Source organism: Gigantopelta aegis, chromosome 4, assembly GCF_016097555.1.
Source record: "Gigantopelta aegis isolate Gae_Host chromosome 4, Gae_host_genome, whole genome shotgun sequence".
NCBI lineage: Eukaryota > Metazoa > Mollusca > Gastropoda > Neomphalida > Peltospiridae > Gigantopelta > Gigantopelta aegis.
In genome coordinates, this window is record NC_054702.1 from 63,943,264 (window position 1) to 63,968,060 (window position 24,797).

At 35.5% G+C, this 24,797-nt stretch overlaps 1 protein-coding gene across 1 annotated transcript in view; it reads right to left on the reverse strand.

Moving 5' to 3' along the window:
• Nucleotides 1-24,797, reverse strand: part of LOC121370910 (chromatin-remodeling ATPase INO80-like) — a 71,965-nt gene that overhangs the window by 14,584 nt on the left and 32,584 nt on the right. The window contains exons 19-29 of the mRNA XM_041496443.1: nt 24,573-24,690; nt 24,110-24,195; nt 23,318-23,485; nt 22,510-22,609; nt 22,017-22,124; nt 20,402-20,492; nt 19,908-19,985; nt 19,311-19,560; nt 18,780-18,911; nt 18,121-18,346; nt 5,911-6,038 (exon numbers count right to left, since the gene is read on the reverse strand). Coding sequence (XP_041352377.1) covers nt 5,911-6,038; nt 18,121-18,346; nt 18,780-18,911; nt 19,311-19,560; nt 19,908-19,985; nt 20,402-20,492; nt 22,017-22,124; nt 22,510-22,609; nt 23,318-23,485; nt 24,110-24,195; nt 24,573-24,690 — 1,485 coding nt within the window. The remainder of the gene's footprint in view (nt 1-5,910; nt 6,039-18,120; nt 18,347-18,779; nt 18,912-19,310; nt 19,561-19,907; nt 19,986-20,401; nt 20,493-22,016; nt 22,125-22,509; nt 22,610-23,317; nt 23,486-24,109; nt 24,196-24,572; nt 24,691-24,797) is intronic.

Below are 24,797 nucleotides of genomic sequence, written 5' to 3' on the forward strand. Positions count from 1 at the left end.
GATCCACTTTACCCATAATCTTAGTTTTCCAAACTTTAATTGCCAGTGAGTGGATTATTTTTCTATAGAAAGGCACCAACTTCCCATCAAGGTATTAACAGCCAGACCAGAAGGCACCATGAAAACAGACCCAGGCTGGAATTTGATATGCTACTTTATGTGAAGGACCTACCGTTTCTGTCTCTATTGTCTTTTTTTTTTTTTTGATTTGAATTTTGTGGGGTTTTTTTTGTTAATGTTAGTTTTGGTTTTTTTGCTTTGATGGAGGGAGGGGGGGGGGGGGGATTAGAGGGGAGAATACTAAAAATAATTTATTCAAGCCAGCAACAAAAACCAAAATCAACCCATCAATAAAAAATAAAATAAAAAAACACACCACAAAACCCCCCACCTCAATATGCACTATATTTGATATAGTTAAAAAAAAAAAGACAGTTATGACACCATTATTTTAATACTACATTTCTTGCTTTATGTCTTTTGATGTTAATCGAATGGATCAGTCATTGCCAGCTCTAAAACTAAACCAAGTGTTGCATTCACTATCATTTACTTTTTTCCTCATTATTTTAACCAATTAAAATCTGAGCCCCAAATTTAAGCAAATGTCATTTGAATTACAGGGGTAAAAGTCAAATTAGTTTTCACCAATGTTTCTATTGATACCGCCAGTCAAATTTACTACATGGGTAAGAGAAACTAATGAGAAAGGAAATGAACAGGAAAGGTGGACAGCTAGGGGGGATTCGTTTGCTCTCTCTTTACAGGGACACAAGAGGGAACAGCCAGCTGATGACCCTGACCCTGACCCTGACCTCTGACTCCAGGGTCTGACACACCTGGCCACATCCCACGACACACACCTGGTTCCTGCCTCACACCCACAGAAGTGGAACATGGGAGACAAGAGTTTGTCTGAAGCTAACACACTACAATGAAACTCTGAAGACATTTCCGTTTCTGTTTACTGATTGTCATTCATTAATCATAGAAGCATTTCCTTAAAGATTTATCTTGCTATAAAACTCCTTAATGGTTTCAATAATTAAAATGTTCTGTATACATTAATATTGTTGTAAATTCATTTGAAATTGACTTTTGTTTTACCATGCTGACATGCTGTGATAAATCAGTAGTCAAACTGTCTACAAAAGTCACTATTGGGAGATGATTAATGTTGTCATTGTGGGCGTTTCCTGGTTAACATTATTATTAAAAATGCAAATCAATGTATGTACATTAAAGTTGATGCTTGATACAAATAAATTTAAAAAATGTATCCAAAAGAACATGAAAGCATTTTTGACATAAATGTTAATATCAGATTTAATTTCTCTTATTATCAACCAGTCTTTATTTATAAATATAATGATCCTACTGAATAAAAATGCTCAATTCCAATTTAAGTAATCATTTTCAAAATATTTAAAACAGTGTATAAAAACTTCCAATGAGCAAACTGAAGCATACAGTACTTTACTGTATAAAGTAATTAAATGTCTATATTTTAAGACTATATTTTGTTGGGCCAATCACTAGGCCAACCTGTGACACTGCTTTTAATATATTCATTTCCTTTTTTTAAAAAGCCCAAGTATGTCTTCAGCCTATTTAACAACAATGCTTATAAGTTCTCCACTTCCTAACCACAGACATCACATTGGCCAGCTTAACTTTGTAAAGGATGATTTGCTCAGATTGTGAGAGAAAATTACTTTTTACATTCACTACCAGTTGCTGAGACAATAACAAATAAATAATTTTCGAAACTGAAATTACCATGAAAATATCAGTCTTTTTTTATCAAATGTTCAAAACTTTAATTTGAATATATCCATATAATTTTGTCTCATTAGATTACCTTTTAAATTAAAAAAAACAACAACAAAAACAAACAAAACAAAACAAAAAAATCCTACACCACCATGAATTCCTCTACAATGGTGGTATGTATCAAATAACAATTTGTTTGAGTTTGCTTTTATGTTTGAACATCAGTGAGCAAAAGCTTTTAAAAAATTAATGCACCGTGCTTAAACTCCCATTACATTGACTGAATGTCCAACCCCCACATACGGACCGTGTCCACTTGTGCAGTCCCATGCAGTGGATGGTGACAGGCAGCACAATGGAGATAAAGGGAGATCTGTGACATGTCTATAATCACCAGTTTCCACCATCTCACCTGCCCTGCCTGTAAACATTACCCCTGAGACTTCTCACCTGACACGTCAGGCTTAATCATGTGAAAATCAAGTTTACTGTCCATTTATGCTGATTAGACATTTATAATAAAATAAAATAAAAATAAAATAAAATAAAAAGTTGACTAGTCTGACCCACTATTTTATTTGTGGGTTGGTTATTTAGGATTTTAAACAAATATTGTATTAATGAGAAAGTAAAAAAAATTAATGAAAAATTAAAAGAATGAATGTTTAAAAAGTTTGTTTTGTTTAACGACACCACTGGAGCACATCAATTAATTAATCATCGGCTACTGAATGTCAAACATTTGGTAATTCTGATTCATAGTCAACAGAGGAAACCCGCTACGTGTTTTCTAATGCAGCAAGGGATCTTTTATATGCATTTTCCCACAGACAGGAAAACACATACCAGAGCCTTTGTCCAGTTGTGGTGCACTGGTTGGAACGAGAAAAACCCAATCAGCTGAATGGATCCACCGACGTGATTCGATCCTGCGAAGCAAGCACCTCAAGCGAGCACTCAACCGACTGAGATAAATCTCGCCCCGATTGAATGTTTAAGGACACCCTAGCACAAAAATACACATTGGCTATTGGGTGTCAAACAAAGGTAACTATATGAAAATAATTACAATAAAACAAAAATTATATAAATATGTAAAAACACAGTGTAAAGGGCTGTGAAAGGTACAAATATAACAGGTAATTATATATTAAAACTGTGTATAAAAAATCAGAATGTTTCAAAAACGAAAGCAAAGAAACTAAAAGAGACTAGAAGTGTCAAAATGAGTCCAAATTAATATGGTGGATTTATGATGATCAAAGATGTCCTTGAAAAAAAAAAAATCTGTAAGTAACCTGACTCACTATGTTATTAGTGGGTAGGGTGCTGTGTGAAGGAGATGAGTTGGGGCAATTTTATCAAAGACATTCCAATATACAATATTTTTTAAATGACTGAACAGTGAAGAACCAGATACTTGGGACAAGCCAAAACATAAATCATTTGCAATGTATTGAATTACAAGATGAACAAAGTAGAGTATTATTTCTGAAGTTACACAGTAATATATATGTTATTAACAAAAAACCTATATAAAACCCCCAAGTACTTGTATGTTCAACCGATCAGAAATAGATATTTTGTGGTGTCAGCACAAAAACGGAAGCTTCAGAAAGCACAAATAAAGTTAATTTAATGTGCCTCACAATGACAGAAGCCTATAATCTCAAATTCTCCACTTGGCGACTTGATCCAAATCTACCTGTATTTCAATGTGACCATGATGGCGTGGGAAGGTAGCATCCAACAAAGAGCTGACTAAACGCTTCAATCTGCTAATGAGGTACTTTTAAGAGCAGGCCAGCATCAAATGACCACTCATTTTCCACCAGTTACCCCCATTATTTCATATGGAAATCTGTCTGTGAAAGCAAACATGAAACGATATCGGTTGCCAAAACCGGGAGAAGGTAGCCCCTATTCTGGAAAACATATTCCCTGTAAGATTCAGAGACAGATTTATAACTTTGCCCAGTGACAACAAGGCATTCACAAATTTATGTATATGGCATGTTTGAAGGCTATTAAATTTCACTATACAATTTTTTTTAAAAAAATTTTTAAATGTTTTTCAGAGCATGTGTGGATCATATTAGTGTATGGGTTGGGTTTTTGCCTTTTGGGTTTTATTTTGTTTAAAACAAAACAATTTTTTTTTAGGAGGAGTTGGTCATTACAGGAAACTTTTATGAAAGAATTAAGTCATTTAATCCCAAGAATGAGAAAGTTCTGAATGATTATTTCTACATTTGACTAAAGCAGTAACCCTGGTATCTGTGGTTGATTATACCTGTACCAGTCTCTAATCCATTTGTCATAGCTTAGTTGACACAAATGTATTTCTCACCATATATCTCTTTATGGTTTAACCAATATAACTGTAAGAAAGTTTTAGATACACACTGTACAGCACATTTTTAATACATTTGAATACCGTACTTAACTATTCAATTAAAATATCTCCATTCATGAAAAAAAAAAAAAAAAATAGACTTAAAAATTATTAAAAATTAAAATTAAAAACCTTCAGTTTGTTGCACGTTAGGCATAAAATGTAAACATTTTCCAATCCTGATATTTTATAGTACATCTACTGACAAAGAAAACTTCGACAGCAAACTATATCAGCTAGACCTGAAATGCTCGCACGCAAGAAGGTCAAACTTTCAGCATAACCTTTGAGACAAAGCTTTTGTGTTGAGCTCCTGTAGTGGTGTGGTCAACGCTCTCTCATAAAGCACCTTCGACATGAAAGGAAGGTTCACTTCAGTGGTTACAAAGAAAGGGGTCTTCAAGGGCCCTTATTACATGCACAGTTACTTGTTTACATTGTCTGGTAACCCTAACAGGGCTTTTAGAGTCTTTAATAGCCTGTCTGTGAAACGTCCATGTCTCGTGGACAAAGAAAAGGATCAATAAAGAAATAGAAGTTGGTTTTGACATGATTGCAGAAAGGCAAAAGTGACAAATGGGAAACAGTATTTGTCACCACATACAGTTTATTGCCAAGTGTTCCCATTTGTTCCCATGTGGTTGCACTGGCTCGACACAGCACGAGCATTGTGGGTCGTGAGAGATTCGGTTTTCAGGAGTGTGAAATGTTTCACCACATCTGGTGATGCTGTCACAATATTTCTCTTAAACTGATTTCTTCCACTTGATTTAGAGCGACAGAACAAACTGAGTCAAATTTCTTAACACCTCTATTACTAAAGAGTATTGTGTTTAATCAATCTACTGGATCAAATAAAAAAAGTTAAAGTGTTTTAACAAACAATAACTGCTGTGAAATGTGAACTCGACAGTAACCACGGAGGTGAGAAAAACTGTTGACTGTAGCAGTCAGAATATGAAAGCCACTAATCCATAAAATGATACTGTTCTTGTGACAAAGAATACGATTAAACCTCAAGGGTTCACTTTTCATGAAATTCAAGTATATTCTAGATGCATCCTTAAACATTTTCCAATTTATAATAATCTGATCTGTCATCTTAATAGTTAAGTTTCTCAGTAGGTATTCAATTTTATATTACACTGAAAATAAAAATGAAGAAAAAAGGAAAATGAAGTTACAGCTGGCCAAAAGAAAGTGTGTTAGGGCAATTGTAATAGTAAATATTACATTATTTATCAGGCCCTTAAGAACCAGTGGGGTAGTGTGGTGGAGGAGGGACCTGTGCTCCCCCACTTAGGATGAAAATGTATGGGCTTTTATCAGTCTCTATATAATATAAAGGTAAAAATCTGGATTGTGCCACTTCAACCCGATTACAGGTTGCGCATCCCTCACTATGGATTGTGCCCTCCCACACCTCCGGACTTCAAATGTTGTTGCTATGACCTGTATACACAGTTTAAAGGTTAGCCTGGTTAAATCAAATACGTTGTGGGACAGAGAATAGAAAGAATCATTTCATGTGAACTCACCCAATTTTGTTAACTTTTTTTCAATTTATTAAAAAACTATGTAAATATTCTTAAGACAATTCTTTTGTCACATTTGATTTGAACACTTTCACAGACTTTTATTATCACATTCTACAAACAATGCACATACTAGCTTAGTAGCTAGGTTGTCCATCACGAGCACAACTACATGTTACAACTACAAATGTTGAATGCAATGCCCACCTCCAACAGATCTATCATTCTTGTCATTTGGGAGTAGATGAGAATTCGGTGACCTTCATTTTTCAGTCGTTGAAGAAGGCTGTCCAACACAGACAACTTTCCAGCATCAGATACCAGGCTCTCCTTATCTGATAAATACATACAAATAATTAATTAAGGATTGTCTGTTATTTCTTTTATGTTTATCAGGGTACGAAAAAAAACCTAAACATAATTACCAAAAATAACACTAAAGTTCATATTTTATTTTGAATTATTTTTTTTGGTTCTTAAACAATAACACTCAATAAAACAAACTACCACTATAAAGTGACGTCAGCAGATATGACATTCCCCGACAACGTCATTTTTACATTAATCCAGAAATGAACAAACTCGCGTTGCTACGGCTGGACGAATGAGATGAAGTTAAATTGTAATGAATGTAAGGGAAATTTAATTATTTTGTATTTGAAAAAAAACTAAATAGTGTATTCATAAATCTACCAAAATAAATATAATAATAATAATATAAATTTTATATTAACAAGCATTCTAAGAGTACTGCTAAAGCAATACATATCCCCTACTGGGCCTAACATATTTTTGTATCTCCTAAGTTCAAGGGTCATAACTCTGTCAAAGTCAAACCAGATCTGCAACAATACATGATAAAGCTATATACAAAATTTAAAATCAATATCTTGAAGCATTGTGGGAAAATAAAACATCCAGTAAACTATTATGTAGGACGGACAGACAGACAGACAGACCGACCGACAGACAGACAAAAAAGGCATTGTCCCCTTGCCTAGCTCCAAATTAAATGCTGTATTTATAAATTGTCCCTCGTATCCTACCCTCAAGTGTCTGGCATTTTCGGATACCAATGTTATCTGCTAGTGCTATAAAATTTGAGAACAGATGAATCAATCTGATACATTTTATCCATATATTTGTCAGATAATAATGTGACATATCACAGCAATCACTTCAAAAATACTTGAAAGCATATTATCTCAAATTCAATTTGAAAATTAATTCTTTCCCTATTATTTTTGTACTAATAACCACAATAAAACAACAGCTTTTATTTACACATCCACATTATTAGGGATATTTCTTTCCTACAGGGGTGAAGGCTGAAAGGATTGGCAATTGTAAGTCATTTATTAGAGTTAAAAAACCCAACATACAGCTTAAAGGGATAGATGTCAACACGGGAGAGTATTAGGGAATGGTATTACAGACACTGACAAATGGTCAGACTAGACAAGTAGAATTTAATACTTGTTTACAAACATTTTTTTTTCAACTGCATTGTTACTTTAAAGAATGATGATAATCTGTTAGTTTTGTTTAGGCCGAGATGAACTGATGGGATTAACACTGTATAATGTGATCTTGTTTAGTTTTATTATATTTGTACTGTGCTGTTATCATTTGAAAGTCCTCATGACGACAACAGCTTGGGAACTAAGAAATACTGCAAAACAAGGTTGTGCTGCATCTCCTTATATTAACGTATCCCAAAATATAGAGCAGACAAACAAGTGAAATAATAATTAAAATTATTAAAGTTTGTTTTGTTTAACAACACCACTATAGCAACTGATGTATTAATCATCGGCTATTGGATGTCAAACATTTGGTAATCCTGACTTGTAGTCAACAGAAGAAACCCGATACATTTTTCTTAATGCAGCAAGGCATCTTTTATATGCATTTTCCCAGAGACAGAAAAGCACATACCACGGCCTTTGACCAGTTGTGACACACTGGTTGAAAAGAGAAAAAAAACAATCAGTTGACTGGATCCACTGAGGTAGTTCGATCCTACAATGCAAGTACCTCAGGCAAGCACTCAACCGACTGAGCTAAATTCCACCCTCTAAGTGAAATAATAATTCTAAAGATGTGAGTTGTCAAGACATTGATAACCTGTTATTGGTATATTTTGTACCACACACTCATTTTTATATTACAAATTGAACCTGTTGCTAATTACTTCAATAAATATATATTGAACTATCCCCTTATTTTTTATTTCAAATTCCATTCATTAAATTATTACATTTTATTATTTGTAAATAATATTTTTTATTACTGTCTTTGTTTGATTATAATTTATAAATAAAAAACTGAAAATATGCTATATATTTCTATACAAAATCAAATTTCTTAATTAAGGCAACTGGTATAACCATATTTTATAACTGTAGTATGTTATCAGTTGTGATGTAACTGTGAAAACTTCAGGATTTGGTGATTAGAATCTGTTCAAATCTACCAATGGATGCCTTAGGTGCCTGCAAGTCCAGCTGTGGTTGAGGTAAATATTAGTCCATCTGCCGAGAGACAGATTAAATCTGCAGTCAGTTTATCTAAAACCCTAAAGCCAGGGGACAGATATGCTGATCACTGGCTTCAATGACATTTTATAGTCCTCACCATTTTCATCAAAACTCGTGACAAATGTTTTGTCCTTTTACTCATAACATTTATGGGTGGGGGTTTTTTAAATGTTTTTTATCTATAAATAAGCTTCAGCAGACAAATATAAAAGGAAAAACAACAAATAAACCCCCACCCCCCCCCCCCCCCCCCCCCCCCCCCCCCCCCCCCCCCCCCCAAAAGACAAAAAAAAACCCAACCAAACCTACCCTACTATATATAAACTATAATTTAACTGTAAGGAAAAATATGCGAGTGACAATAATTACTTATATTTAGTCAAGACAAAATGTTTTCTTTTCTATCAGTACAACTGTACATTTAAGCCTTTTTTATCATTTAGAAATCAATGTATTTCCATATTGAAATAAATGTCTTAAGGTCAGACTACATCAATTGTAACCATTTGACTAAGAATCATTCTTTACTGCCACAATACATCTAACTTTCTCAGCGACATGTTTTAAAATTAATATAGCACACCTTAGTATGCAAGTGTTCTATTTTTAAATTTCTTAAAAATGGCCAAACATAAAATTACAACAACCTCCTTCAAAGGTTAAACTTTGGAGTTTCCAATTTAAAAAAATCACTAACTACTACTACTAATAAAAAATACATTTAAAAAAATTTAATATTAAAATTCTATCAAACTGTACAAATATCACAGCCATCACGACAACATAGCAGGTGAACAAAAGTGGAATAATCTGGACTATCTTATCTCAGAGTTAGCAAGCCTATGGCAAGTGTGGCTCTGTTGACACAGGCAGCCAGCAGGTAATTAACAGGGCAAGTAACAATAATGGGACTTTAAATACGGCCAACATACACAGAGAAGCCAGTTAAAAACGGAGAATAAGATTGGCTGGCCATTTGCTTCTGATTACAGATCAAAGGAACACCTTGAATATGACATTGAGCCCTAAGGGAGGATCAGTTCACCAAACGCTAAAAGGGCATAATTCACGACAAAACAAAATTATCCAAAACTAATAAATAACAAATTAATATTAAAAGTTAACAAAGATTTCAATATAAACAGCAAAATTTTCGATGATGTTTTATCAACACATTTTTCATTATTCATAAATAATTATTTATTGGAAAATATTTGCTTTATGTTAATCAAAATGGTATTAGTACGGTATTATTTGCATAGAATCTGGATTGAAACTATAGAACACATTTAGAATCTTCACCAAAACCAGAGGTTAGAAATTTACAATATTTAAAAAGTATGGATAATAAAAACATTATCAGTTTTAGTGACTAATATATGTGTATTCAATTTCTAAATAGCACCAAACAAACACTTGTATCAGATCATACTAGCTGGGACGTAGCCCAATGGTAAAGCGTAGGCTTGATGCGTGGTCTGTTTGGGATCGATCCATGTCGGTGGGCCCATTGGACTATTTCTCATTCCAGCCAGTGCACCACGACTGGTACATCAAAGGCCATGGTATGTGCTATCCTGTCTATGGGGTGGTGCATATAAAAGATTTCTTGCTACTAATGGAAAAATGCACGATAGCACATACCATGGCTTTTGATATACTAGTCGTGGTGCATTGGCTGGAATGAGAAATAGTCCAATGGGCCCACTGATGCATGGTCGGTTTGGGATCGATCCTTGTCAGTGGGCCCATTGGACTATTTCTCATTCCAGCCAATGCACCACGACTAGTATATCAACAGCCATGGTATGTGCTATCCTGTCTATGGGGTGGTGCATATAAAGGATCCCTTGCTACAGGCTTTATAGGTTTTATGTCAAAAATTACCAAATGTTTGACATCCAATAGCCTATGATTAATAAACCCGCTATATTTTTCCATTAGTAGCAAGGGATCCTTTATATGCACCACCCCATAGACAGGATAGCACATACCATGGCTGTTGATATACTAGTCGTGGTGCATTGGCTGGAATGAGAAATAGTCCAATGGGCCCACCGACAAGGATCGATCCCAAACCGACCGTGCATCAAGCGGACACTTTACCACTGGGCTACGTCGCGTCCTCTAATAATAACAAGTCCACTGTTATCAGCTGTTTAAGGTGTACATGTTCTTATTACTTCACCATGGCAGTTAAATATTGAAAACAAGAATTCACGGAATTAAAAGTCTCACCAACCATAAACTTATTCGATGTTACTGATAACTGGGGTGCAGAAATGGAAAATATTTCACTAGCCCGCCGAACCAGAGCAGGGCTAGAAATGAAAAAAAAAAATCTACATGCACCAGGTGCATGCTGAAAAAAAAGTTACATGCACCATTAAAATTCTGCATGCACCAAAAATAAGGTAAATCCTGTTAACAATGAGGAAAATACTATTTTAATTACCTTGATTACAGTTTTGATTGTCATTTTCTTTTTAATTTAACTGTCACTATCACTGTCTGACATCCATGCTGGATCACAGTCACTGTCGGGGGGGTGGGGGGGGGGGGTGGGTGTGTGTCTTTTTCCAAGGGAAACTGCGTTTATTACTGATTCTTGATGAAATTTGAAAATTTCACCCAACGTAAACGCCTTACAGAAATCTATAATAGGCCTATTACAAAAACGTACGAATATTTGTGTTTTGTATTAAGCAAGTTATCAACTTTTTTAACTGGATAAGATCTGTTGGTATAATATAAATTAGCCTACGGAATTCGACGAGAAGTTGCGACTGAAATAATCACTGGTTGACTTTGAGTCAACTACACGAGTAACGCACCTGCACGTTCACAATCATCTGATCAAGTGCCCATATTTGAGGTCGAAAATTTTCAAGGCAGTTACAGTACTTTGTATTGATCACAGATCTGGCGGAGTTCAATTTGTCAGTGACGACAACAACTGTGTTATGCGCGTCGATACCCCAAAGTCGGTCTCGACCACCTTCCCTAATACCATTCACGGCAATTTTCACAAATATATTTTACGGAAATGACCGAAAGGGCGCCATTGTTGTAAGTAGGATTATGGGATACAAAATGGATGCGCCCATAAGATAAAAGTTATCGTTTTCATGTGGCGAACAGATTACGAAATGCATAAGCAAAATTCAACAACTTGAGTCTGAATGTGGTAGACAACAGGATACTAGTATGCACAATACACAGTACTTGAAAAATATTAGTATGCACCGCGTGCACCCAGTTTTAAAAGTTACATGCACACGCAAAAATCAGCATGCACCGGTGCATGTACTAACACTGCATTTCGAGCCCTGCAGAGCCAACTAAAATTTATTAGCCTGCCAGAATTTCTACTAGTCTGCCAGCCTATAGAATAATATATTATTGTTTCACATATATATGGAGGTGGTGGTGAATGAGTGGGTGAGTGTTGTTTTGTTTTGTTTATACGAGTTCAAACGGCTAGAGGTTCGAATCTTGCTTTGCGCAAAGAACATTGTAAATTGCATCGTTCACTTACAGTCGAAGCATAAAATTTGAAGAACATTTGGAAAAAAAAATCATGGTAGTTGATGAACCTTCTAGAAATTACGGGTAATTGGTCAGTCACCGGCGGGTTTAAATACATATACATATTTAAACCCACCGGTGACTGACCAATTATATATATATATATACTCTTCAAAAAAAGAAACGCAAAAGGGTACAAATGGGTTATAACTCCGATTTTATGTTTCCTACCGGTTCATGCTTTGTGAATATAAGGTCATTGCATGTCCCAAACACATTCCCACGGTTACATTCGATAAAACACAGCTACTGTACAATAAAGTTCCAAAATGTGAATATTCGCAAAAACGCAGCCACGTGCAAACCATGTCACCACTGCACGTGCGTTGTCTGCACGTGCAACATGAACACCGACAGTATAAAAGTGCAGGGTGTTCGCTTGCCTGGCCTCTGTATCTGGCCGACAGTTGACAATCCAGGACATGCCACGTCTCAGTGAACCGCAGAGAAACAATGCCATCGGCCGACTAGACGCAGGCGAATCCAGAACGGCCGTTGCCAGGGCATTCCATGTGTCCCCAAGCACCATCTCCAGACTGTGGGACCGTTACCAGCAACATGGATCAACACGTGACCTCCCTAGATCCAGTCGACCACGGGTCACTACCCCCGGGCAGGACCGCTACATCCGGGTACGCCACCTTCGGGAACGATTGACTACTGCCACCTCCACAGCCGCAGCAATACCAGGTTTGCGCAGGATATCCGACCAGACCGTACGGAATCGCCTACGTGAGGTAGGAATTCGTGCCAGACGTCCAGTTCGAGGTGTCATCTTAACACCACAACACCGTCGACTCCGACTGCAGTGGTGCCAGATTCATCGACAATGGCCTCAACTGCGATGGAGACAGGTGTGGTTCAGTGACGAGTCCAGATTTCTGCTCCGACGTCATGATGGAAGATGTCGCGTGTATAGGCGTCGTGGTGAACGTTATGCGGCAAACTGCGTGCAGGAAGTAGACAGATTCGGCGGGGGTAGTGTCATGGTGTGGGCAGCCATCTCACACACTGGCAGAACTGACCTGGTCCACGTGCAGGGCAACCTGAATGCACAGGGCTACATTGACCAGATCCTCCGGCCACACATTGTTCCAGTTATGGCCAACGCCAACGCAGTGTTCCATCATGACAACGCCAGGCCTCACACAGCACGTCTCACAATGGCTTTCCTACAGAACAACAACATTAATGTCCTTCCTTGGCCATCGATATCACCGGATTTGAACCCAATTGAGCATCTATGGGACGAGTTGGACCGACGCCTCCGACAGCGACAACCACAGCCCCAGACCCTGCCCGAGCTGGCAGCAGCCTTGCAGGCCGAGTGGGTCACCATCCCCCGGGACGTCATCCGTACTCTGGTTGCTTCAATGGGAAGGCGGTGCCAGGCAGTTGTCAACACACGCGGAGGCCACACCCGGTATTGACTCCAGATGACGTTGACCTTGGTGGTGTGTCCTATCACTTACTCACAATGGACTAGAGTGAATTGTGAACAATCCTGCAACATTTGGTAATTATCGGACTCACCATTCAATAATTAAATCAATTCTCCAAATGTTACGACAATGTGGTTTTGCGTTTCTTCTTTTGAAGAGTATATATATATATATATTTCTGAGCCAATTGTTTTTTAAACTGCACACAAAAATAGTATATTTTTGCTATTACAAAAACACTTTAGTTTACTTCTTATGTCAAACCACACTGAAATTAGTTACAAAAAAACATTTGTGTAGGAGGATGGGATGGACTGGTATAGATATAACTACATTTCAATGTATTAGGAAAAACGGTGTTACATAGTAATAAATGATTAATATAGCTGTTGTTTCATTGAAGATATCATCGTTCACAACTTGTAATGCCATTTCAGCCAGACATTTTTAAATTTCTGGTTCCGTTTAAGTCATATAGCATAGATTTTTGTTCAGTTTTGTCCAATTTGGTTCCGTTTTCGTTTGGGGCCATTTTGGTACGGTTCCGTTTTTCGCTATAACCCATTTTTGGAATGTAATGCTTGCGCAGTTCGGAACTCCGAATTCGTCAATGCGGTATATGAATTGTGTATTTTAACTATTTCATCACTCTGAACAGTTTGTTTGAATGGTTTAGAATTCTGGCATGACTGATGCAGAGTAGCGGATTCAATGTTAAAAATAATAATAAATAAATACATAAAATAAATTTAGTCAGTCAGAAAAAAACCGGATCGCCCATCGGACTGATAGTTGCATTTTTTAAACTCATCTGTCAGATTTTTTCTCGCATTTGGCGAGTGGGCAAGTACTTTCTGCACCCCTGGATAATTACATCCATAAGTTGTGAATCTCAAAAAAGATTTATGGTAATTTTTAATACTTTTCAATAAACTTAAACATTGAGCAAAAAGCAAATATAATTTAATTAAAAATGTTTTAATTAATTCATTTTTTATTCTTTGCATATGCATTGTGATGAATAGCCATAGGAACAACTATAAAATAGGAATGGAGCTAACACGAAATTATAACTTCAAAGTTTAAAGCAAAAGGTTATTTAATTTTATATTATTTTCTGTGCTGTGATAAACACTCATAGGTCCAACTATAAAACAAGTTTCAATGACCTAGGACTTATAATTTGTGAGAAACTTTAACGTTACATTTTAACGCAAAAGTTGACAGTCAGAAAAGTAATACCTAAATATTGTCTTTTTACTTCGTAAAGGGGAGATTGATCAAGATTAAAATTTCTTTCTTTACAATAGAGAAACAGGTTATGCAAATCAAAGTAAGTTATATAAATATTTTAGCATAACTTAAGTTCAACATGTTAAGCAGAATTTCAATTTGCAAAGATCTGAATAGGAGTCATAAACAAAAATATAATGAAACACTCCAAACAGATTGTTAAATTTCATACATTCATCAAATTCAACTCTTGATTATATTTGGCAAATTAGTTTAAAGCCTGGTATATGTATATCTGTAAGGTATAAAAAAGAAAATTTGCTGTTATACATTATCCACATTCTATTAAAAAATGTATACATATGACACAGGAAACTAAAAATATTATTAAAATGTAGAATGTTTTTTTGGTTTTTTTAATTGTGTACCCCATTTAACAATAGTGTATTTAAAAAAAATCATTATTATTCTACTCTAGTTCCAGACCTGACGATTAGAGTGTGCAAAACATTCAAACATTAATTCTATTTCTGATCTAAGGGAGATAACTTCAAATCTAAGCAGGCAAAACTTCAAATTTAAGAAGGCAACAGTGGTGTCTCTCTAAAGTCAAATGTGAGACACTGTCACATAGTTTTATATTTGTGTTATATTCACTAAATGTAGACAGATTAAAAGTTAGTTTGTTTTGTTTAACAACACCACTAGAGCACATTGATTAATCAAACATTTGATAATTCTGACACTTGTCTTTAGAGAACAGCTACTATATTTTTCCAGTGGCAGCAAGGAATCTTTTATATAAACTTTCCCACAAACAGGATAGAGCATACCATGACTTTTAATATACCAGTTATACTGGGAAATACCCAATGGATCCACTGAGGAGAACTGATCCTATGACCTAACCTTCTCAGGCCAGTGCTCTACTGACTCAGCTAAATCCTGCACACACCTCTCACAAAAATACAGATGAGATTTAATAAACATACTATGACCTTTAGTGGTCAAGAAAAAGACAAAATAAAACTAATAGTAACAAATTGTGTAACTAATAACACAAATGTAAGTATACATCATACAATATTTAGGCTTTTACATCCAAAAAAGAAATATGTAGGTTAAAATCTGCAGATAATGATAATCTGGCAATTATCTTATTTTACTTATTAATGACATAAATAAAGAATAATAAATACTACCATTAAAAAGAGTAAAAGAATATTTCTTTTGTCAGAAAATTTATTAAGTAACATTATAGGCTTTTATTTTTGGACTTTTAAGTTGACAGCCATGGCTCTGATTTTGCAAAACATAACATTGCTTTTTTTTTTTTAATGCAAATTTTCAGTTCAACTTCAAAAACATAGAAGTAGGCAATGTTGAAATATTATCTGGACGATTAAGTCAGAATGAGTTTCAAGCACAGCTAGGGGTCTTCTAAATATGAAACAAATGCATAATTTTATCAAACAATAGATTCATGAGCTAACTAGATATCTTCATGTTTGTTTACATGTCCTTATAAAAATATGAACAGACATCTCAGCAGTAGCCTGGGGTGTTCAGGCTATCGATTTCTCACTTGGACTACCAGTTGTCTAACCCCGGTAGTTCACCAGGCTATCAAATGTTTTGGCATGTCCAGTCACTCCACAATCAACAAGACATTTTAATTCATCAGCGTCTGAAATTCCACCTTCCATGTGCGCGCTCTCAGCTGCCAGGAGTCGCTGTAACTGTTAATTGCTCCCCTAGTGTGACCCACAGCTGGCGGTTGCGCAATATGATTTAGTGAAATAAATGAGTATATTTGTCAGTTGTAGGATTTTTGTTTTTAACATAACGGACCAAAACAAATAATTTCATGTAATCCAGTGGCCAGATATACCTGGTTCGTACGGGTCATGGAATTTTCATTTGGGTCATGGGTTATCTATTCGAAGTCATTTATGACAATCAACAACATGGCCCGTTGTTTTTACGCCTACTTATAACAAACGCTTTGTATGATCAAGACTATTTGCTGCAGCTGAAGTCTAAACTAAACGATAATTCAATTGCGGTTTATTTCCTTCTAGGCTACCTATACAAATTGTCAAATTATTGTTTACAAAATTAATACCTATTACTATGTTAAATAAATGTATAAATTGACGAATGTTTTCAATGTTAAAAATATTAATCTTTCTTACAAATTAATTTTAATTAATGAAATCTCTCATTTACTATGGCTTTGTGTGATAACCTCGCTCAAAATGACATCTGACCTTGTCACGTGATAACACAAACACACATGGTGATCCCCTGTCTGGAATAATTGGCTTACAGCATTTACAAGTTTATTGTCATAAAAAAAAAACTGCTATTGTTTTGGAATAAAGACAAGTTTTGTTAAGATTCTTCAAAATGACACCTATTGAACATATTTGCAGCCATTTTAAGTATTAAAATATACAATATCAATCTGAAGATCGTACAATTAGCAGACAGTTATATACGTGAAAACCGTACGTAATGTTTCAATAATATTTTGTAAGCCTTCATTACAAGATAGACCGGCCTCGGTGGCATCATGGCAGGCCATCGGTCTACAGGCTGGTAGGTACTGGGTTCGGATCCCAGTCGAGGCATGGGATTTTTAATCCAGATACCGACTCCAAACCCTGAGTGAGTGCTCCGCAAGGCTCAATGGGTAGGTGTAAACCACTTGCACCGACCAGTGATCCATAACTGGTTCAACAAAGGCCATGGTTTGTGCTATCCTGCCTGTGGGAAGCGCAAATAAAAGATCCCTTGCTGCCAATCGGAAGAGTAGCCCATGTAATGGCGACAGCGGGTTTCCTCTCAAAAATCTGTGTGGTCCTTAACCATATGTCTGACACCATATAACCGTAAATAAAATGTGTTGAGTGTGTCGTTAAATAAAACATTTCTTTCTTTCTTTCATTACAAGATAGGCTTAAAAACAATTAATAATAATAATAATAATAAATACTATTGTGTATTTCTGGAATCATACCAACCAAGTTAATGCAGGTAGAATAATAGGTTGGTTTTTTTCGTGGTGATTGTTAGATTTTTTTTTTTCATACCATCTTTACTCCTCTTTTGAGGCCATCCTTAAAAATATTGTTTTGTCCATTTCCGACCAGTAATTTCAAATGTGGGTAGGCAGGTAGGGATTATTATTATTATTATTAGGCCTAATCTCGTAATGAAGGCTTACACAATATTATGCCACATATGAGAGACTCTTCATTCTGTCACATATTAATGTCGTAGTTTTGAATATTTTCCCCCTTCTGTTTAATTGATTTAAACTAAAACCTTTATTGTTCATTAAGGGTTATTATGCAGTTTTATTAAGTGTATATTTCACATTATAATGTTCATGATTTACAAAAACCCAAGCTAAAACATTTAAATAAAAAAATAAAAAATAAAATTATATTTATTTTAAAGTTATGGGGCTACCAATTTTTACTGAGGGCTACTAGATTTTATAACCTAGTAGCCCAGTGGACTACCACTGAAAAAACGTAAGGTCAAGCCCTGCAAACAGATTAGGTGCCACAACATAGACATAATAGTAATTAAATCAACATCCTAACCTGGAATGGAGACTCCCGAAAAGCCGTGTTTAGGACTGTGGGCTGCCAGACCTCCCAATAATGGCGGCGTGAAACACAAGGATGCCCACCGTGCATGATTGGCAATCTCCTGAGTGCCAAACAGAAGCGAATTCCTCGCCTCCAGTGAGCCACAGAGTTTTTCCTTCATTGTGGTCCATGCAGCACTTCGATCACAGGTGTAATGTTTCAGAGGAGGGGCTCGCACCTTACAAAATAAATAACACTCACTGTAGTCACTGGTATGACAATCTGGTAATATTTACTAAAAATTTAATTTGGTTTTGTCAGCTGCCACAATTTTTACTATCATTTGCCAAATCATAAAAAAACCCCTATATAAAGTGAATGTGTTGACTCTTAATATTATGTTTCATAATTATAACAATTGTAATTATTCATATTTAATAAATAGCAAAACTGACGTTATGGTGGGGTTTTCTGTGGTACATATATAGTGAAAAGATATTTCAATAATTTCATAATCAAAATGTATTTAAGCCTAAACAGTGTCATAATTTTACCGTCATCTTAAAATACTGCCCACAACAAATTTATTGATGGTAAATGGAATATTTCTTTAATAATTTCAACAAAACAAGGTCTACATTATTTTTTTTAAATCACAAAACAACACTTACTCCACGACATATATTGATAACAAAGGTTGGCAAACACGTAGGCTGAAGGTGCATCACTCGGGGTGGTCTCCTCTTGTGGGGGTGGATGGGTAGTGAAATGTCTTCTATTGCGGGACTTTTCTTTGGAGAAAACTGCAATACAAAGAAATATACAGTATAATTATATTTCAAACACACTAGAAAAACTATTCCTATATACCATTTTTTAAACTTGAAAATTTTAAATAAGAAGAAATACCAGTATAAAAGAAAAAATACTGACAATATGTGACAAAAGGGCTGTCCCAAAAATTATTAATTAGATATAGGAACCAAGTTTTTCAATATTCACCACTCACTGAATAAAAGGCTTTGCTCCTCTTTTGTTTTTCTCGCTTAAAATATATATATATGCCAGCTTAGTATAATTTAGCAAATATTCAGCAGAAGAAAAGGGCTATGCCTCCTTGATCGCTGGCTTCCAATATCTATGATGACCTAATACAGGCATTACCATTTCCAAACACCAGCACTGTCAGGTATGGAGCTCACCTTGGTTGGCGACTGCGGGGGACTCATCTGAGCTCGTTTAAGGAGCGCCACCTGTCGCAGGTGTTTGAGGCGGATCAGCTGGTGACTAGTGGTTTCTTTCATGTAGTGTATCACGTGACTCTCGTGAGATACCACATCCGATGTGTAGCTCGTGAAGATCAGCTTGTGTAGATTGGGAGAACTGTCGATGTTTGGGAATGATGTGACATGCAGTGGCTGGAGGAGCAGTTTTCTACACGCTGACCATCTGCTGCAAGATGTAACAATCAATGATATAGATTTTAATAGAAAGAGAATGCTATTATTTAATGTCATAGAGTAGGCTGATATTTTTTTTTTTTAAATTACAAATCGAAGCCTCATAACCAGACCTGGCTTTGTCCGAAGTCACAGTATTAAAAAACAACAAGCGTTAAAAAAAATTTGAATCTGAAAAAAATCTAAAAAGCAAGAAATGTTATTTATTTTTTAACATATAGCTTTGCATCACTCCTATTTTATGTACGTACTCTCCAAAAATATTTTTAAACTCCCTGAGAGAAAAATGCATTAACTACTCTCATTTCCTCATGTTAAATACAACATATTATAACATACCTGTTCAAATGGCCATGCCAGAATTCATTGTGATGTATCCTGTATGCTTCTTTCAACCTCAGAAAGACAGCCAACCATCTGACAGGAGAATAAGAAATAATACTGTTGTAATCCATCTCAATCACAAAATTATTCAACTCACGTTTTTAATATATAATTATATAATTATAAAATACATATTTATATCTGGCAGTTTGGTGAATGACAACCTCACATACTTTTCACAGAATGCATGTATACAAAGCACATACCCACTTGGTTTTATTCATTGTGCTAATGTCCAAACACATATTATTTTTAGTTACAGGAATGAATTTTTTGGTGGACATTTTACAGAGGACAAAAATACTGTTGAAATGGCTAATAATACTCGAAGTTCAAGAATAAAAGTGCTTCACTATCAATTTAGCATACTGAAGAATTTAATATGTTCAGAACCTGAGAATTAAATTGAATATCTATAATACTGGTTGCAGAGTATGACAGCTACTCACCTAGCAAGCAGACCTCCCATGTATGCATACAGGTCAGCGGGGGATATGTTGATGAAACGAAGGAATGAGAAACAACTATCTACATGTGAATCTGAAAAAGAGTAATATAATGTACAGAACAGGGTTTGCAAGTCATACTAATAAAATAAAAATAATCTGAATGAATGAATGAATGAATGTTTAATGACACACCAACAGAAAATACTTTGAAGACATATGTCATGATTTTTAGAATCTGACCGATATTAAAAATTATTATAGCTTTCAAAAATAATGTGTAAACAAATAATATCTAAGATTATTATATATAAAGAATAACTAGTTAATGACTTCGGATATCCACTTTATCCTGTGAAGGTAAGAATTAGAAATTCTGTGAGGCTCTGCCAAGCGGAATTTCTCATTTAGCTTGAACAGTATAAAGCAGATATCCAACGTCATTAAACTAGTTATTATCTTTATCCTGCAGACCATAAAAATTAACGGGTAAAGCTATTATTTCTGTTATTAAAATTTTTAGCCACATTGTACAATGACCTAGAGGTCAATTGAGCGATTTTGTAATGTAGTCCTATAGGACTGTTTTATCCGTCATCATATTCTGTCAATAGAAACGGTGGATGCAGGATAAATAAATATATATTTAAAGCACATTCTACAACTCTTAAAGTAAACTGTGGACAACATTAGTCAGAAATGATGGGGGTTTCTTTACTCTTTTTTTGTTTTGTTTACCATGATACAAAATAAAAATCAAATCTTCTCTTCCACATCTTTATTTTGTGACATTAAATATGGCACACACATATGTAACAGACCAGTGGAAAGTCTATTATTGTCTGTAATGAAATAAGACTAGTGGAAAGTATGGGTTATTTTTACTGGCTGTAATGCATTTCATTATGTGCATTATACGGTCGCATGTGCATTGCGAGGGCAGTGATCTCCAGCCAATGGGAGACGGCTGCACTGCAGTGAGAGACAAATAAAAGCGGTTAGCGATGAGTATTCGGGGTCTTCCGCTGGGAATGTGATTGGGTCGGTAGGTAAAACCGTATGAGTAAATGTTAGGTTAATTGGGGCTGGGGATGGTCGTAATTTACTGTAGTTGTTATTTAATACATTCGACAGTGAACACTGCGATTATATGTTATGTTTTGTGTTTTGATAATTATGTACTAAATATTATTATTTCAAATGGCGTTTGTGTTTTATTATATGTAGTAATTACGGCATCTGGATGAATTTTGAATCTGCGTGGATGAGCGCCCGTGAGGGAGCTTTCATCTCCTGTCGACATTCACTTGTTGAGGTATGAGGGGAGACTGACGCTCACTTGTGGCCATTCCGTCCTCGTTGATGGTCTTATTATTGTTGTTCTAGATTTAGGACGGTTACACATACACCATTTTTCAAATTAATCTTGGTGGCTTACCCTTTATGATACAGATTAAACATGCTAAATGAGTCATATGGTGTTATGGTGCTCAAGCAATTTATTCTTAAGTTTAATCTGTAGATACACAACTGCTGACCTACTTGAAACCATTTACCACGACAATTCATACATCTACTACGACATAAACAATGACTTGTTACATATTATCATACCTACCAGAATGACTCCGAGGGAACAATGAACGATGCACGTGATCAGGAGAATGTATGTACAGCATATTATAAACAATTTTGGCCTTGCTTGGCACAGCACTACTGAGTATACCTGTAAAAACAAAGAGACGTAGTTTAGTTGGTATGTTAAAGTTTGTAACGATGCCATTTGAGAACACTGATTAATTAATTATTGGCTGTCAGACATCTGGTAATTCTGACATGTAGTCTTCAAAACAAACCCATTACATGTATGTTCCCACACAAAACACAGCTTATACCACAGCCTTTGTCTGTCACAATCAGCTATCAAATTGAAAAAATTATTGCAAACTTCTGCCATTGTTGTCAAGCAAAGCAAAAATAAATGAGTAAAAGCACCTTTTCAACACAGAATTCTCAGGTATTTCTCACAGAAAAACTAAAATTAAATCAGCCATTTTAAGTCTCAATCATAGCTATAAAAAAATTTAAATTTTTTTTTTTTTAAATCTTACCATTTCGGTAAATGTGTTTGGGCACAATATATGGCTCAAGATTCATGAAAAATGCAGAATGGGGTTCTCTTCTCTCAAACAGATCAGGATGGTTGCAAACCTGAAAAATAAACAGACTATCATTTTTATGACGTGAATTTTGTACATTATTCTCTGAACATAACATGTGCTAAGAAAGAAAGAACAAAATCTTGGTGGAAGGGGGGTATCTGGTACTAAAAATAATAATCAAAATTACAACAAATATGCTAGTCCAACACCAGAGGCCAATTAATGCTTTTTCAACCAGCCTCGGTGGTGTCGTGGTCAAGTCATTGGACATACGGCTGGAAGGTACAGGGTTCGCAGCCTGGTACCGGCTCCCACCCAGAGCGAGTTTTAAGGGCTCAATGGATTGGTGTAAGACCACTACACCCTCTTCTCTCTCACTAACCACTATCAACTAACCCACTGTCCTGGACAGACAGACCAGATAGCTGAGGTGTGTGCCCAGTACAGTGTGCTTGAACCTTAATTGGATATAAACACAGAAATAAGTTGAAGAAAGAAAGAATGCTTTTTCAGTTTGGGCAAGTGACAAATGCTAACCTACGAGCCGGATAGGCTAGTGCTTAAAAATGTAAAACAAAAGTTTTAGAGCTTCACTATAGAACATTTAACAGAATAGACTAGAATAGATATTTAACGACATCCCAGCACAAAAAAATACATCGGCTATTGGGTGTCAAACTGTTGTAAATGTGATAATTTAATAGTCCCTATTTACATATCTACGAAACTGCCGAGAGTACTGTGAATAAGAACAGACCTTTCTGAACTGCATGACAAGGTTCATGAGACTGCTGGTTGTTGTTTGAGCCTGTGAATTGTTGGCCAGTGCCGTCTGAAGCAGATCCTCTATTGAGATCTTGTTCTTCACTGCCTGGTACAGACGTTTCTGTCTTGTCGTCAGGGGGCAATAAACAAGAATCTCAATCTGAGAAAAATTAAAATTATACAACAGACATTTTTACGTACGAATATACAGATAAAAGGAAAAGACCCAGCCCAACATTAAAGACACCCATCTGTTAGCAGTAACATATAAATAAGAAAAATATATTCTGCAAACTAGAGCAATAAAGGTTTAAAATGCATTATATAATTACAAGCTAGTATGGAAGAAGTTTATTTTGTTTAACAACACCACTAAAGCACATTGATTTACTAATCATGGGCTATTTGATGTCAAACATACGGTCATTTTTGAGTCATAGAGAGGAAACCCGCTACATTTTTTCATTAGTAGCAAGGGATCTTTTATATGCACCATCCCACAGAAAGGATAGCACATGCCACACTTTGATATACCATTTTTGGTGCATTGGCTGGAACGAGAAATAGTCCAATGGGCCCACCGACGGGGATCGATCCTAGACCGACCACGCATCAGGCATGTGCTTTACCACTGGGCTACATCCTGCCGCTCAGCTAACATGGATGAAAATAACGTTGGAAAATAGATCTGCCAAAGTAAGTCATTACTATTTTCATCTCTTAGCTAAGAAACAAAGTTAAACCATAATCATATTGTTGATTATATTCACAGCAGACTGTTTACCTTATCAGACAGCTCATTCTCCACATCCTTCTTGATTCTCCGCAACATGAACGGTTTCAAAATCATATGAAGTCGAGATAGCTGGTCTGAAATAGAAACAGCAATCCAGATATACAAAGGTAGATAGTGGTAAAAAGCCATCAATGAACAAACAGATGTAATATCATAGGAATAATAATCTAAATCATCCTTCATACTTAGTAAAACTTTGTTCTAATTTATTGTTCAAAACAATAAGCTAAGAGAATTCCTTTAACATAAGCAAAAACAGAAGTAGGGTATTATTATTTCTTTTTTTAATCCATCAAACTCTACACTAAGAGTGGTTAATGTTTAGGAAATATAAATATAAAATAACTAATGAAACCCAAAGAAAAATCAATCTACATTAAAGAAAAACCTAATCTGCTGTTTTCATTAACTTCACAGAACAAAAAACAAGTAATGCCATTATGTTACTAACTTTCATCGATTCCAGACTGCTTCTCGGCATGACTTTCAATATCTTTTGAAAACCATTCATTGAACTCATCATGGGAGTCAAAAAGTGTTGGCATAATAAAATGAAGAAGAGCCCACAGCTGAAAAATCAAGAAAAATTTATTTATTTACAGAAAAATGTGTTTTTATTTGAGTCCTTTTTCTACAGCGTAAGAAACAAAAATTCCATGGAATTAAATCTATTGCC